The sequence below is a fragment of the Malus domestica genome, chromosome 06 (assembly GCF_042453785.1).
Source record: "Malus domestica chromosome 06, GDT2T_hap1".
Lineage (NCBI taxonomy): Eukaryota > Viridiplantae > Streptophyta > Magnoliopsida > Rosales > Rosaceae > Malus > Malus domestica.
Window position 1 is genome coordinate 30255881 of NC_091666.1, and position 14972 is coordinate 30270852.

Consider the following 14972-nt stretch of genomic DNA (forward strand, 5'->3'; position numbering starts at 1 on the left):
AAAAACACATCAGTACCAAACCAGTACTTAGTCTGCATGCTCCCTGGTCGGCCTTGGTTTTAGGCTTTTTTGCCCTTTCTGGTCGGGGTGGTTAGCTTGGGTTTGTCAACTTTCAACCCCACCCCAACACAGACGCTGACCTTTTTTTACCGAGCTTGGAACTTGGCTCACGTTGTGGAAGTAACATTCCCAAAATTGAGAGAATCTAAAGACGACAGAGAACAGAGAATCTATATCAAACAATGTACAATGTAGGACTTTCAGATGTCCAATGTATCATACATTTAGAACCTATATAGAGAGAGATAAGGGGGGAAGGGAACACATTTTCCGCTCACTCCCCTGCCCCCCAACCACAAGCTAGCGAAATCTTGAGGAATTCAACATGCTGGCCGACTGTCCATTCATAGCACCGGTATGTTGGCCAACGAGGACAGGCTAACCGCTCATGCAAAAACAGGAATTGAGCTTGAAGAGCTTTGCAAATCAGCTGCATAATCTCTTGCCCATAAATCATAATGTATAATTTCCTCGAGGGAAGGTGAGGCCACTAGTTCGGCCCGGTGCTTAGCACATGTTAGCTCCACAATCTTGAAAATATCTAGATAACTGATTCTGCAAAACAGGAAAACTTTCATCTTAGCTGGGAATTTCGCATGCGAAAACTTGCACACTCGCAAAGATTGAAAGTAACATTTTCCATCACATGTTAGCTCATTTTCTATCACACCCGGTGCTTGGCACATGTTAGTTCATGTGACCATAGTTGTCAAAGTTTGAAAGTTAGCAGTTTCTATCAAGGGGAAATGAATAAAGGGCACATACTTTTCATCGATAAACATCTCCACAGCCTTTTCATTTGCTGCACTAAGAACTCCTGTCATGGTGCCACCGGCCCGTCCAGCAGCATAGGCAAGATCCATGGATGGGTATTTCACATTGTCAGGAGCTTTAAAGGTTAATGAACCAAGCCTGCATCAATGTTAGTTTCTAGTCAATCTGTGGCAGTTTCTCAGAGAAGGCAGCGTTATGATTGTAAGTAGATCTCAGCAACATAATGGGTATCTATTAAACTAAGCTAAACATTCGGGATTCACAATAGACCACACCACCATTGAATCATTAGAAGTTCCGACAATATTGACATAGTTACCCAGCTGTAGAGTCAGAAATCCATGCTTATTCATATAACATAACTTAGTTATCAGAAAAGGAACATTTAGAAGACTCGACATTACCATGATGAAAAGAAAAAGAAGAAGAAAGACGCAAGCTGGACCCCGTGGAAATAAAACAAGGAAAAGGTTCATTACTTGCAAAGATCAAGACGAGGCCAAGTTACTTCAGAGCAGTAGATTCTATCTGGCCATGACATGGTGTAGAGGATTGGCAAGCGCATATCAGGCCACCCCAGTTGTGCCAGAACAGATGAATCCTGAAAAGAACATTACAGAAATCCAAAAATGTATGAGTTTGCAGTGTTTTTACAAACTAAAAGCAACATTAAAAAACACAAAATTAGCATGCCAAAACTACAGATAAATGTTGAGTTAGTTGAACCTGCGTTTCAATCATTGAATGTATAATGGACTGCGGATGAATCACAATCTCAATATCATCATATTCAGCTCCAAACAAGTAATGAGCTTCGATGACTTCGAGACCCTGTCAATGAGTACAGAGAACTTAATATTCAGCTCTAAACAGGTTAAATATTACATAGATTGGAGCAGAGAGCGTGGTGCTTTCCATATGAATGCTTTCAATATGACACAGATTCAAAACGATAACAAACCTTATTGAAAAGAGTAGCAGAATCAACAGTAATCTTCTTTCCCATATTCCAGTTAGGATGCTTCAAGGCATCAGCAACTTTAACATCTTTCAATTTCTCAACAGGCCAATCCCTGTCATTAATGGAACGAGAAATTGTCAAAATTCTCATTGCAGCCATAATCAAAGATACAAAAACCATCCCTTAATTGACGATGTACGAATTAAATTGAGCCGAATCAAATGTTCATTAATGACTAAAACTATATCCTGAGTGTCTTGAATAGTTCAGTAAGATGTTACAAAAAAAGTTAAATCATTCGAAGAAGTGAACTTCAATACAAAATTGATGATTGAATTTATGTTTTACGGTTGCTTATATGAAGTGCTTTTGCTTTCAAGAGAAATGGTCTTCAAGTGCTTTTGCTTTCTAACTCTATAGAACAACTGAAGTACAAAATCCATGCACAGTCTAAATACATCCTACAAATTGAGGAAAATGGTAAATTCCTGCCACATTGAAAGGTTTCCTCTTCCTTTTCTAAATAAGAAAGTTAAAATATCCCTACTCAAATTTCAATAGAAAGTCTGAATATTCAAATTCAAATTCAAATTATGATTTCATACCTGAAAGACCCACCAGACGCTGTCAAAATGATACGCCGAAGTGCACCCTCTGGCAAGCCTTGTATACACTGAAAAAAGGAGAATTCATTAAGCTTCACCATGACATGAGATCCATAAATATAAAATGATCAGGCACGCATAAACAGAAAATGCAGCATGCAAACACCAACAAAAAGTAACGCGTGTAATAGACTTATCCGATATCAGTACATAAATTCTTAGAATGATATCAATATGAAGACGTCTCATACCTGAAAAATTGCAGAATGTTCTGAATCAGCAGGAAGAATTTTTACATTATGCTTGTGGGCAAGAGGAAGAACAAAAGGGCCTCCAGCAATCAGGGTCTCTTTATTGGCTAATGCTATGTCTTTCCCTGCTTCTATTGCAGCCACTGTAGGCTAAGAAAAAAAGGTAACAGGAGAAATTTCAGTCTCTTGATTTATGTACTTTTTTAAGTCAAATACTGTTTTTCTTTTCTGAAAATATTTTCTTCAATTTCATTATAAATCATCAGTCATTATCATTTGTTAGCCAACTTTACTATCCCATCTACCTTCCCTTGTCTATCGGTTCTTATATTATGTATTTCAAAAGTTATACGTATCGCTTCTTTTCAATAAAAAAATTGACATTTATAACTTCACTGACAAAGCAATTACCTTCAGTCCTGCACAACCTACAATTCCTGTAACTACTGTGACTGCATCTGGGTGGCGGGCAACCTGAGAAGAGAAAAATGAGCAATTCCTTCAAGATGAACAAAACAAAATCCATCAACCAAAGGCGATTGGATGCTAGGCTACCTCAACAACACCTTGCTCGCCAGGAATAATCTCGGGCTTTTCATCTAAATCAGCCAAGGCCTCTTTAAGTTCATTAACTAGTGATTCATTTCCAACAGCAACAAGCTGGGGCTTGAATCTCTTCACCTACACAATGCAAATATAAGAAATATCAATCCAGATCCCCCGTTTACTAGGGTTGGTAGCTATATTATCAGGGTGAGTTTATGGAGTGAGTCCACCAAAATTCAAAACTTATTCATTTGATGGAATGAACAATACTTTTAAGTTCTCGGAACTGTTATTCTGATGGATTACCTGATCCACAAGAAGAGTTACATTTGAACCAGCTGCCAGCGCCACAATTCTGAATTTATCCGGGTTCTCCGCCACTATGTCTAATGTCTGTATAAACAACAGAATCCGATTATAAGCAACTAATGTGATTCCCAGAATTTGTTTCTTTAAGAAAGAAAAAACGGCTTTTTTTCCGCCACTAAATAGACTGTTAAAAACTTTCTAATTCATGTGATGCTTATACAGCAAGATACAACTCCACACAAATGAAGTAAATCATGTTATTTCAATATTTGAGCTTCCAACCTTCTATCAAATTAATTTTCTCTTTTCTGATAACAACTCCATACAGGTCTTACAAGTATATTAGTATCTTTAATCTCCAATAAACAATTTTAAAAGAAAAGAAACAATCTTTTCGATACCTGGGTTCCAATGGAACCGGTAGATCCAACAATCGAAATAGGCTTTGGACCGTCCCAAGTCCTGCGGCTTGTCTCCGCAACGGCACGTCCAGGCCAAGCTGGAGGAGGTGTCTGTGCAGCCGAGCATTGAACTCTTCTCCCAATTACAGTTCCGCAATCTCTCCTCCTCAAAGCAAACCCACCTATTTTTCAACCAAAAAAAAAAAAACATCATTAATACTGGTTTTACCAATTCACCCATAAAACATCATTAATCAAGAAACTAAATTTACATAACAAACATAAAATTATATCAATAACTAAATCATCAAAATTCAGAGCTCATGCAAGTACAATTTAAACACAAAAGCACATAAATCCACTTCATCATATGAACTTTTAATTTTACAAAAAAGCAGATGGACCTCATCACTTTACAAACACAGAAATCAACAGAATCACAGTAACCCATTTGAACAGTAATGTCAGCATGCACTCTGGAAAGCTAGAAAAGGATAAAGTCTTCCATCTTGCTAGTTTTCCTGCGTTTTCTCGGGACCAAACAGAAAGTTGAAAGCAAGAGAAGGACAGTAACTGCTACCTGGAAGCTTGGGAAGGTGGGTGCTGGACTTGGTGGAATCCAAGAAAGAGATGGCTTTGATTTCAGCTGGAGATAATAAATTGAGAGCCATCCAATCCAATCCAAATTCAACTTTTCTTAATTCAAATCAACAAAAAGCAATCAGCTTTGAGATAAATGAACAAAAACAAGAGAACCCTTTGAGCCAATATTTCTGTGGTGCTGGAAATCCCATAGCTTTATAGTAATTTGTAATGGGTTTTCTAGTAAAACAGTAAATTGGGTTTCTTTCTTTCCTTCTAAATTATTTTGCTTTACCATTTTTAGTAAAATGATATTAAATAAATAATCAGAACTTGGGATGTGAGGTGTTGACCGATGAATAATGACGAAACTGTAGCAACGGATTCAGATTCTTCTGGTGGACTGATGAACAGTAAATTTGATGCTTCGTTTAGCATACGACGCCGTTTCGGGGTTAGCAGATTATTATTGTCTGAAACATGGCGATGGAGACTTGGGAGATTATGCTGCTTATAACATTTGATGATATTCCTTTATAATCCATCCAAAACATTTCATCTGAAAAGGGAATTGATATTGTCTTGCATATGAAATGGAAGGCTTACAAATCTCTCCAGATTTCTACATGACATTGTTAATATGTTACATGCTGGAAACACGGTCCATCAAACTTTTACATGACATTGTTAATTTGAAGAGCTTTTACAGTGTATCGGAAACTCGATCTAGTATGTTGAAAACACGGTTTGTCGTGTTTCCGACACTCAAAAAATTCTCCCTGTTAATTTGTTAGGTGTTTATATTATCATTAATAATTAATGCCCATGTTACAGATACAACAAACAATTAATGTGAAAGTTTAAATTTTTTGAATACCAACTAGACTATTTAATTTAATTTAGTGGCATTCAATTCGAAAATTAGTAAAGAAAATTTTGAGTTGAAATATCATAAATGATGTGTTTTCGACATATATTTTTTAACTTTTTGCACATTCTCTTAATTTGCTCGAATCGAATGAATTAAAAAAATTAAATAACAAAAAATATGTGAAAAATAAAAATTAGTGTGTAGATAGCACACTCATATCGTAAATGTATCTTGCCCGTCTCGAAAGATGACAGAAGAAGAGGATCTCGCCTCATTTTTTTATTCCGTAATCATTTATCATTTTATCCATGCATGAATTGTATAGTGTAGGGCCAGTCCAAATTTCAAAGGGTAGACACAGATGCCGACTTGATCCCATTTTTTCTTTATTTTTCTTGTTTGTTTTCTTGTGGTTTTTTTTTTTTTTGGTCGATTCTTTTATTTTCATGTTAGGCCAAAGGATTAAGGTATCTGATGCATTGAGGTTAAAGTAGATCCCTCCCTAATCACAAGAAGTTAAACAAGTTAGAAAGTGCTTCTTGAATCCACCACCCACCATAACATGTTATATTAGTCATTATATTAATGATGGGAGTCGTTACTGATGTTTCAAAAATATAAATGTGCATTTCAAATTTTCTATATTTAGATTAAAAAAAAAGACTATTATAAAGAGTACATATTTAAATTCAATTTTAGTGATGTGAAATGAAGTTCTTAATATACCTCTAAATTTAACGGGGAAATAGACGGCATTAGTTAAAAGGGTTAGTGGTACAACACATTGTTAAGCTCGATAACTTAAGAAACTAATGAGAGTTCAGAGACTAATTAAACTATGAGTAAAATATAAGGACCATTGCTATAATTAAACCAAAGATAAATGAAGATTAGAGAAATGACCGTAATAGAGATGTTGAAGAAATATACAATATAATACACAAAACTAAAAACTTAATCCAAAAATTGAAATACGTTTTAAGATTGTTTCACTATTTTGTTTCAAGCCTGCTTCATCCCTCATTTCTCTCATATACTTTCCATTTGTTTGTAGCACTAAAAGTAAAAGCTAAAATATTAAATCGAAGGATATATTTGATAATACTCTTTAATTTTTAATTTTCACTTTTTATGTTAAAAATAAAATAAAAATACAAGGTAGAAAACAAGGATAAACAAGGATGAAGTTACGGTGGCCTAAAAGTGGAGAGAAGTGGAGAAAACTAGTAGGTTTTCTTTTCTAGTTTTCATTTCTTACACACCCGTTTAACGTCTTACAAATCATTCTTTATTTTTTACGATCAGATTGAATAAATCACGAAAATAAACAACAACTAAGATTAAACAGGAGTACGTGAGACGTTCTTAAAGATGTTTGTTTTTCATTTCCCTTCATCTATAAACACACACCTCCTCTCTTTGCAATAAAAACATAAAAACTAAACCCAAAACAATTATTTAAACCCGAAATGATTATCAAATGAGTCTACGCTATTTTTCGTTTTTAGGTGCACTTGAAATTAAAACCAAACAAACTTCTTTGTTAGAACAGCTCACAAAGTTGGTAACCACCATTAAAAAAGCCAGACCCACCCAAAAAGCATGAAGACAAAAATGAATAAATAAATTTATCAATAAGAGATGGACGGCAAGAAGTGTCCAGCTCTACAAACCCACTTCAGGTTTTATACAGAAAACTTATTGTACATGTGACCAAAACGCGCGTTTCACAGGCAACCTTGTAGGATGATAATTTTATATCTCTCCGTCTAAACTTTACAATGATGTTTAACTAGGCTGCCGACGGTGTGAATTCTGCACCAGGGCAAGAATAAATACTGTGTCAATACAATAATATACAACTGCTTATACGCGTATTTCTTCACGAAGCGGATTTATAAAAGAAATTATGAGTAGTATCTACGGTCAAGTTGTTCAATGTAGAGGTGGACAGGTTCAGTTCGGTGGGACTAGAACCAAAACCAAAATCAAAATTTTGTTTGGTACGGTTCGATTTGGTTTATAGGCATGTACCAAATTATACCAAATAGATTGGTACAGGTTCAATTTCGATTCAATTCAGTATGTGGTTTGATTTGGGCTAAACATACAGGCCCATTACAATTTTTTGGGTCATGAGGGCTATGTTGCATTTTGTTTTCAGATGTTCAACCTAATGTTTTTGGTCCAAAACAATGTTTTAGCCTTTTAGGCATGCAATTCCATTTTAAAAATTATAATAATTTTAACAGTTTAATCAAATTTCAATAACCCAGATTACGAGATTTGGTGGATTAGGACTAATGGATATGGGGAGGATCCATGTCCATTTTTTTATGGACCTACTCAGAGCTTTATTTTTCATGCAAGTAAAATACATTTTCAAACAAGTTTAAGCCTAACGAAATGGGGTTTTGGTCAAAAAAAAAAAAAAACAATGGAAAATAGGTAGGTGATGAAACTCGCGACTGCTTTATTATATAACTAATTATTCTTAAATACATCAAAAGCAGTTTTTTTTTTTTTTCAAACACAACAATACCAAACTGACCTTAAGTCCGACAAAATATTTGGTGATCGCAAATTTCAAGGAACATTGATCCCTTTGTAAGATTGATACAAACGGGATTTGGCTTGAGCAGGTTAAACTGAGATAGAAAGATCCAAATAATCACCAAAAATGCAAATTACATTCAGACTGCGAACTGATTCAGCATTTGGCTCTTTCTTAAGAACCACCATGAAAAGCCCAACAAGCATCAAGAGAAAATCCATAAACAAATTCATCAAACCATCAAAGCCTAAGATAGCTTTTGGAAAAGCACTTTAGGATTCAGCCTTTGGGCAACTTATTTTATATGTCAAGTTGTCAACATCTTCTTCTACTATCTCAACTCATCCATGCATATTTTACTTCTGTAACTCTTGAGTTCAACTTTTGAATGATATTCAGGTAGGTGTCCCAAGGTGAAGAAATCTGCACCGTGAATGCAACGTCAATATAACATTTAACGAAATGAAAAAAATGGATTCCTGAATCCCGATGTTAAAAAACAGAAACATACGTGTATTCCTTGTGCAAATATATTAACTTAAAAAGCGTACATGACAGACGTAGATATACGAGTAGTACCTGAGATTAAGGTATTTAATGAGATGAGCTCAAGACTACTAATAGCTCACTTCCTCTTCTTGTATCTCAGTTGTTGAGCCCAGCGGTGAGCTTCCATTGATTTGCTCCGGTGCACCTCCAGATTCAGCTATCTTTGTTATCCTCTGCAACTCATCGGTCCCTTGCGATGGGCCATCGGTCACTTCTGATGGATGTGAAAAGGGCAGATCGTTACCCAGCTGTTCTTTCTGCACTGGTGGTTTTGGCCGTCGGATGGCTTCAGCTGCTGCTGCCATTGCAACTGGGGGTGGCTGGGGAGGAACCCATGTACGCTGAACTGGCTGAACTGGTTGCTCTCTAGTTCGTATGCCATAAGACCCTCCATTGACTTCATTGTCTATCTCAGTAATTCTGGGATTTTTCCGCTGCTGCTGCTGCCACCGCGACACTGTACTGTCACCGTTTGACAGATAATTGAGCCCATTGTCCTGAATGCTGGAATTCAAACCTTCACTGCTTACTTGAGACTGAAGTACTTGGCTCGAGTTGTTTTGGGCCTGACCAACTTCCCAAGGCTGCCCCAGAAAACACAAAGTAAAAAATCATCTCCAAGTATCAAAGCATGAAAACTGAATATCATTTACACTTGGTGGGAAAAGGCTTTGTTGTTGTATACAAGTAATTCTGGTAACATTCCAAGATAATCTTTACGATTATGGTAAAATGAAACCATTTTCCTTTCTTCCAGAATCAAGATTTTGAAGGACATGCTTCTTAAATGATCCAAAAAAGTTTACTAATCAGGAGTGTTCGAATCCTCGTTTTAACCCACTGGAAACCAAAAATTGGTAGCCCAATTTCAAGTAACTGGCTTCAGAGGTGGAAACTATTATTTTCTATAGCTAAAATGATTTAATGCACTCAATGAGACTACATTAATCCATAACCCGTTACTGTTTCCTTTTACTGAACGGAGAAAGAGGAGAAGGTGAAAAACTCTCGAAAGCAATACCTTAGCTCTAGGTGCCAAGCGAGGATTTGATAGTTGCTGATTAGGGTTAGGGGGTGAATCATCAATATCCTGCATATAATCCAGAATGACAAAGAATTAGCATTTAATAATAAATAAATAAACAGATTTTAATATGAAAAAGGTTGAAAGAGTTTACTTTGACATTAGGAGGTTTCTCCCCTCTTTGTACCATGGCCATGATCTGCATTATAATAAAAGTTAAAAATGCGGTCAAGAAGTTAAATACATGATAATACTCTGGGGCCATAGACCTACAATTTGCAAACTCAATTTGCAGTTGGAATGATAAAGACTACCAGACAAGCAACAGGTTAAAAAATTTCAAAGTGGCCTGAAACGTAATTTTCAACCTCGTCAACTTATAATCTTTTAGACCTCCTGAATCATTCATGATTCATCCATTCTAACCATAGATTTGGCTACTCTTAATAACAAATTCGCGAGAGTTAAAGAGTAAACTGATAGCCCCTGGGAAATCCCATAAACCAGCTCTTCGAATCTACTGTCGCTGGATGACAGTCCAAACACAAGTTGAGAGAAACATAATAGTATTGCTAGATTATTTAATCACATCAAGTTTATATGTTCTCAGAACTCCTTCAAATATTATATGGGTTTTAAGGATAAAAGAGAAGCTCTAAATAATAGACCCATGTACTACACACCATTTCTTATGATAACATTTCCAAGCAATGGAAAGGCCATATAAAATTACTTACATCCATATAAGACTTTGGGTGAGGTGCAGCAGATGGTTCCATAGATGCAGCAGCAGTGGAAGATTGTACTGTACAGAGAAAATTGAAACAATATGAAGCAGAAATCAATATACATTAGAAAGATTAAACAATCAGAAATTTGACAATTGATTAGAAAATAATAACCTGAGCGCACGTCATACTCTGCCTTGCCATTCACATATTGTTGCTGTAAAACAGACATGATAACAGATTTTTAGAATAGATCTGGATATCATATTTCTATAGCGTTCCAATATCAATAAGAATTTCAAATTTATGCCTACTGTCAGATGACCTTTGAATTTGTGATAGCGATGTGATTGTCTTCATGATCAACAAGAGAGGTTCTTGAGGCTTTTGTTTCTCCTGATGGTTAGGGCGAAAGATGGCATAATCAAATAATCATCATCAGATTCCAATGTACAAACAAGAAGTTTCTGGTTGCAAACAAAATGAGATGCAACTGTTTTTTCGGCAGAACTATCAATTATAGCCACTTGATTAAACAATAAAGTACCTTCCAATTTCCGTATGGAATTGCTCATTGACTTCATTTCTTGCACTTGCACATCTAACAAACTCATGAGTTCCACGAAGTGTTTCCTCTCTGGCCCAAGTATAAACCATGGTGCAGCAATCATGAAAAGGTAATACTCATCAGTATAAGAAACAACAACAACAACAACAACAACAACAAAGCCTTTTCCCACTAAGTGGAGTATAAGAAACAACAATGATAACAAAATATAAATTCAATCAAGACAGAGATAGGTTACGATGATTGGTGAAAGAAGATCACAATCCCACCTTCGGTCTTAGAATTCAGCATTTCCTGGATTACTTTTGCCACATCTGATGCTGCAGCTGCGGCTGTTTTAGCAGCTGCCGCAGCTTCTTCTGCTGAACTTGGTTTCATATCAACTTTGTTTTCAACGTCATTCTCATCTTCCAATACAACCTTACGTATCCAAGCCTTCAATCTAGGAATAAGAGATTTCTAAAACAAGGAACATGTTATTAGACAGCAATCAAGTTGGAACTATAGAGTGACAGAAGTCCTATGGTAAACTGGGTCAAGAAGCATATAAAAGCAATATAACATGAAGGACAAAATTAACATGTCATGATTGTAAAAGATTTGAGTACAAATACCTTAATTAATACAGCTGCTCCACAACCAGAGAGTGTTAGGAATCCTATGGCAAAAACGGCATCAAACCAGCGAAATTTATAGCCAGATAATGCACCCACAGGGGAAATGACTTTAGTGGGAGCAGCGGGTGACGGCTGCAAAGTTTGAGTTGTATTTTGTGCCTGAACATTTGACGATGTCTTCACCTGTCCATCTGCTACCAAAAAGCATATACAACCAAAATTATATAAACAGTTGACAACTTGACAAACTCAGTTCAAAACCAAAATACCAGGTTTTTGTGACGGCGTTACCTTGATTTCCAGTAGTTGCCTGCGTACCTGAAGGTGGGTCCTGAAATTTGCAAACAAACAATTTCAAACACGAAAAAAATGACAATTAACAATTAGCTTGAACACCAAGAATCAATCACTTACAGGCACACGCCGAAACGCTTCATCAATCTCTTCTTTTGTGAGACCCTTCTTCTCGAGAAAAGACCGTCTGTAAACAACAGGAGAGCCCCTAACTTTCGGGTGCGAAAGGAATTTCACAGCATTTTGCACTTGTTCCTCCCTCATTGGTTCGGAATTCACAAACACCGACGGTGTAGAACTTTGCTTAGCAGGGTCAGCCCCAGCATCTTGCTGACCCTCAATTGTGGGTTGAGCAAGCCCTGCTGCTCAAGTTAACAACCACAATTATAATTTTCACATAAATTAAACTAAAGCTAATTTTGCAAGAAGTGTGCTTTTTTTCATAGACCATCAATTTATTCAATTAAAAACCAATCTCCAGGTTTTTATTCAATCAATTCCACCAGGTACTAAATTTCCCTAAGCAAATTATTCAGTAAAATAACAAAAATTTACATAACTAATAGAAAATTCAAATTGTTCAATCAATTTCCAATTGCATAACTTCCTCAGCAACTATATGAACAATAAACAAGAAAATTAAAGTAAAAAAGAAACAAATTTGAGAAAATAAGAGAGAGGGAGGGAGAGAAATGGCACCTGGGTTCTTCTCTTTGTCCTCCATCCTCCAACTGAATCACTCAGTACAGAGAGGATAAAAAAAAGTACCAGAAACAGTGAAAAAAAAAAGGAAAAATAATCAACAAAAACTGAATAAAAAGCTTGCAATTAACAATTAAAATTGTGAGATTTTGATCAAGAAACAACTTACAGGAGACGTTGGAAATAGTGATGTCAGCGGAGAGCTAAGGTGGGCTTTTGCTCATCCCAAAGCACCTTGCTTTTCGGAAGGAAAGAGAGAGAGTCTGAAACTTTGCGAGGGGAGATTTGCTGATGCAGATAATTGTGTTTTTCCATCGGCTGCGGTGCTTTGTGGGAGTATGGGCTTTTATTTGGGCTTTGGATTATGGGCTGAATTTATTTGGACCCACGATTGGAAAGAAGGGCTAAAGAAACTCTTGGCCCAAGCCCAAAGGTTTTGGGGCTTGTTTTTAGTTGTCTTCTGTTGCTATGGGGCTCCTTTGTTAATTCTTTCTCCCGGCTTTCTTGGAACTGAAATCCAAAGACTTCCTGTAAGAGGATGGTATGATGGTTTATTACAGGTTTTGGGGATATGAATTGGATGAGCATATGGATGAGCCGGAATATGGATAGCGTAGTGTTTCGAGCCAGTACGAGGACCATTATGAGACTTTTGAGATCCGGGGCGATCTCAAAAATGTCTCTAACTTCATATAAGAAACATTATTTGTTTTCACATGTAAGATTTCGATAAAGTTATACTTTAGAAAAATACTTCGAACTCAATAATTTAGATACAGAAAAAACTAATTTATTTTGTATTGAGAGAATGGAATCGAAAAACCTCGGGCTTACAAGTAGATAGATGATGAGTTTTTTTTTTTCCCTTCTATCTGAAATTTTAAAGTGTTTTTATATAACTCATGATGTGTTTTTTCTTATTTACTAACCTTGTCAAGATGAGACTAAAAAAATAATCATATTTTCGAATCTTTAGTTGATATATATAGGCAATGAATGAGACATGCATCCATTATTTCTTGAAGGCTAATGCTAGGGATACCAAATTTTTAAACCAAATTTTGTAAACTGCACGATGTTAGGGATGCCTAATATGCATCATTTATTACTTGAATGTTGATTAACATGCTTATTTCGTATTAGTGACACGTCATATGTGTTGCAAATTTGATCTACTCATTACTCTTTGTTGAAGTTTAGACTTGAATTGGAATGAATGTCTAAAAATTGCAACCCACACAACTACTAGTTAGCAATTAAAAAGAAATTAACAAACAAACAGAAATTGGTAAAAATTGAAAAGAATAAAAAAAAGCACATCGCATTTCAAACTTAAGACCTTTCGTTAATTTTAAACAACAGAAACTATTACTTCTGATTAAAATTTTCTTGATCATTTAACCAAACTTTAAAAAGTTTATACTCTTACGAAAATAAACTCTAAAATTTTAAAATTTAGACTCTTATGAAAAGAAATTAATAAAAATGAAAAATAAAAAAACACACATTATTTTTTGAATTTGAGACCTCCTTGTTAATTTTAAACATCATGAACCACCACTTCTACTTAAACTTCTTAACCATTTGACCAAATTTTATAAATTTATACTCTTAAAAAAAATTCGTAAAAATTAGAAAGTCAATAAACATATAGCGATTTGAACCTGGACATTCTTATTAATTTTAAACAACATAAACCACTAGTTATAGTTAAACTTCTTAGTCATTTAACCAAATTTTATAAATTTATATTCTTATGAAATTATATATGAATATAACACCCGAAATAATTTTGGTGCCCCCAATATTTTTGGGCCACGGACGGTCGCCCAGCCCGCATTGAGCCTGGGGCGGCCACGAGTACGAGATTACTGATCGAAGACTCTTCAATTGAGATGGGCTAAAGACCTGCTAAGTAAGGGGTCAGATTTATCCCAACAGGAGCAAGAGTAAAATAATTAGGCCGCGCTTGGTATTTTTTTTTTTCACCAAAACTTCTTTACCTCAAAGTTAAGCAATAAAAAGTGTTTATAAAAAATAAAACATCTTGCTTATCTTAAAAGTAATAGTTTCCTGATTACAATTTAAAAAAACAACATGTAGATTGTGTTTTTAAAAACTACTTTGATAAAAAAACTGAGTTGAATCTTTAATAAATATTTTGAATTCTTATAATACCCTCATTAATTTTTTAAAAATAACATTATTTGCCCCATTTTAGACACATTATGTCAACCTCACTACATACCCTGACAACAACCATAATTGCCAAAGTTGTTGCCGCCACCACTATTGTCACCACAACTCAACTACGACCACAATTGCCATCATCGATCGTTGAAATATTTTATTATATTTTAATATTATTTATGTTGTTTGATCGTAACTAAGTACCAAATTTTACGAAACCTAACATGAAAAGAAAGAGATAAAAATAGGACCGCATTTTGTCAATAACTTGTGAATGAAAGACTTCAATCGATTCATTACTTTTTCTTAATAGAACAAAAAACAAAAAGGACAAATGCTTGAAACTTGAAAGGACATGTCACATAATCCAAATGGACATGCACTGC

The 14972-nt window shown here is 35.4% G+C and overlaps 2 protein-coding genes across 5 annotated transcripts; both read right to left on the reverse strand.

Moving 5' to 3' along the window:
• Positions 1–214: 214 nt before the first annotated feature.
• On the reverse strand, positions 215–5262 carry LOC103437717 (1-deoxy-D-xylulose 5-phosphate reductoisomerase, chloroplastic). The gene is made up of 12 exons (XM_008376213.4): positions 4488–5262; positions 3908–4089; positions 3504–3590; positions 3207–3332; positions 3063–3125; positions 2652–2801; positions 2401–2468; positions 1796–1907; positions 1561–1665; positions 1314–1435; positions 826–972; positions 215–615 (listed from the first exon to the last, which is right to left on the reverse strand). The coding sequence occupies exons 1-12, from the start codon at positions 4576–4578 to the stop codon at positions 447–449; spliced, it is 1422 nt and encodes a 473-aa protein (XP_008374435.1). The 5' UTR covers positions 4579–5262; the 3' UTR covers positions 215–446.
• Positions 5263–8009: 2747 nt separating this feature from the next.
• On the reverse strand, positions 8010–12716 carry LOC103437718 (peroxisomal membrane protein PEX14-like). 4 transcript variants are annotated; one of them, XM_008376214.4, is made up of 14 exons: positions 12566–12716; positions 12394–12425; positions 11815–12056; positions 11692–11731; positions 11398–11591; positions 11053–11242; positions 10763–10852; positions 10541–10611; positions 10390–10432; positions 10225–10292; positions 9642–9686; positions 9485–9553; positions 8494–9047; positions 8010–8337 (listed from the first exon to the last, which is right to left on the reverse strand). In XM_008376214.4, the coding sequence occupies exons 2-13, from the start codon at positions 12416–12418 to the stop codon at positions 8532–8534; spliced, it is 1593 nt and encodes a 530-aa protein (XP_008374436.1). In that variant the 5' UTR covers positions 12419–12425; positions 12566–12716; the 3' UTR covers positions 8010–8337; positions 8494–8531. The 4 variants fall into 4 exon arrangements, with proteins under 4 accessions (XP_008374436.1, XP_017188458.1, XP_070679894.1 ...); XM_017332969.3 differs by having other exon boundaries at positions 11398–11594; positions 12566–12710; XM_070823793.1 differs by having other exon boundaries at positions 11815–12053; positions 12566–12706.
• Positions 12717–14972: the final 2256 nt, after the last annotated feature.

Excerpts from the sequence above, each read along its gene's own strand:
- LOC103437718 (XM_017332969.3), bottom strand. The coding sequence starts at position 12,418 with ATGGAGGACAAAGAGAAGAACCCAG. Across the intron at positions 11,243-11,397 it reads GAGCAGCTGTATTAATTAAG|AAATCTCTTATTCCTAGATT; the intron begins GTATTTGTACTC and ends TCCTTGTTTTAG. Across the intron at positions 10,293-10,389 it reads AGAGTATGACGTGCGCTCAG|TACAATCTTCCACTGCTGCT; the intron begins GTTATTATTTTC and ends TTCTCTGTACAG.
- LOC103437717 (XM_008376213.4), bottom strand. The coding sequence starts at position 4,578 with ATGGCTCTCAATTTATTATCTCCAGCTGAAATCAAAGCCATCTCTTTC. Across the intron at positions 2,802-3,062 it reads TAGGTTGTGCAGGACTGAAG|CCTACAGTGGCTGCAATAGA; the intron begins GTAATTGCTTTG and ends TTTTTTTCTTAG. Across the intron at positions 973-1,313 it reads CCTCGTCTTGATCTTTGCAA|GCTTGGTTCATTAACCTTTA; the intron begins GTAATGAACCTT and ends ACATTGATGCAG.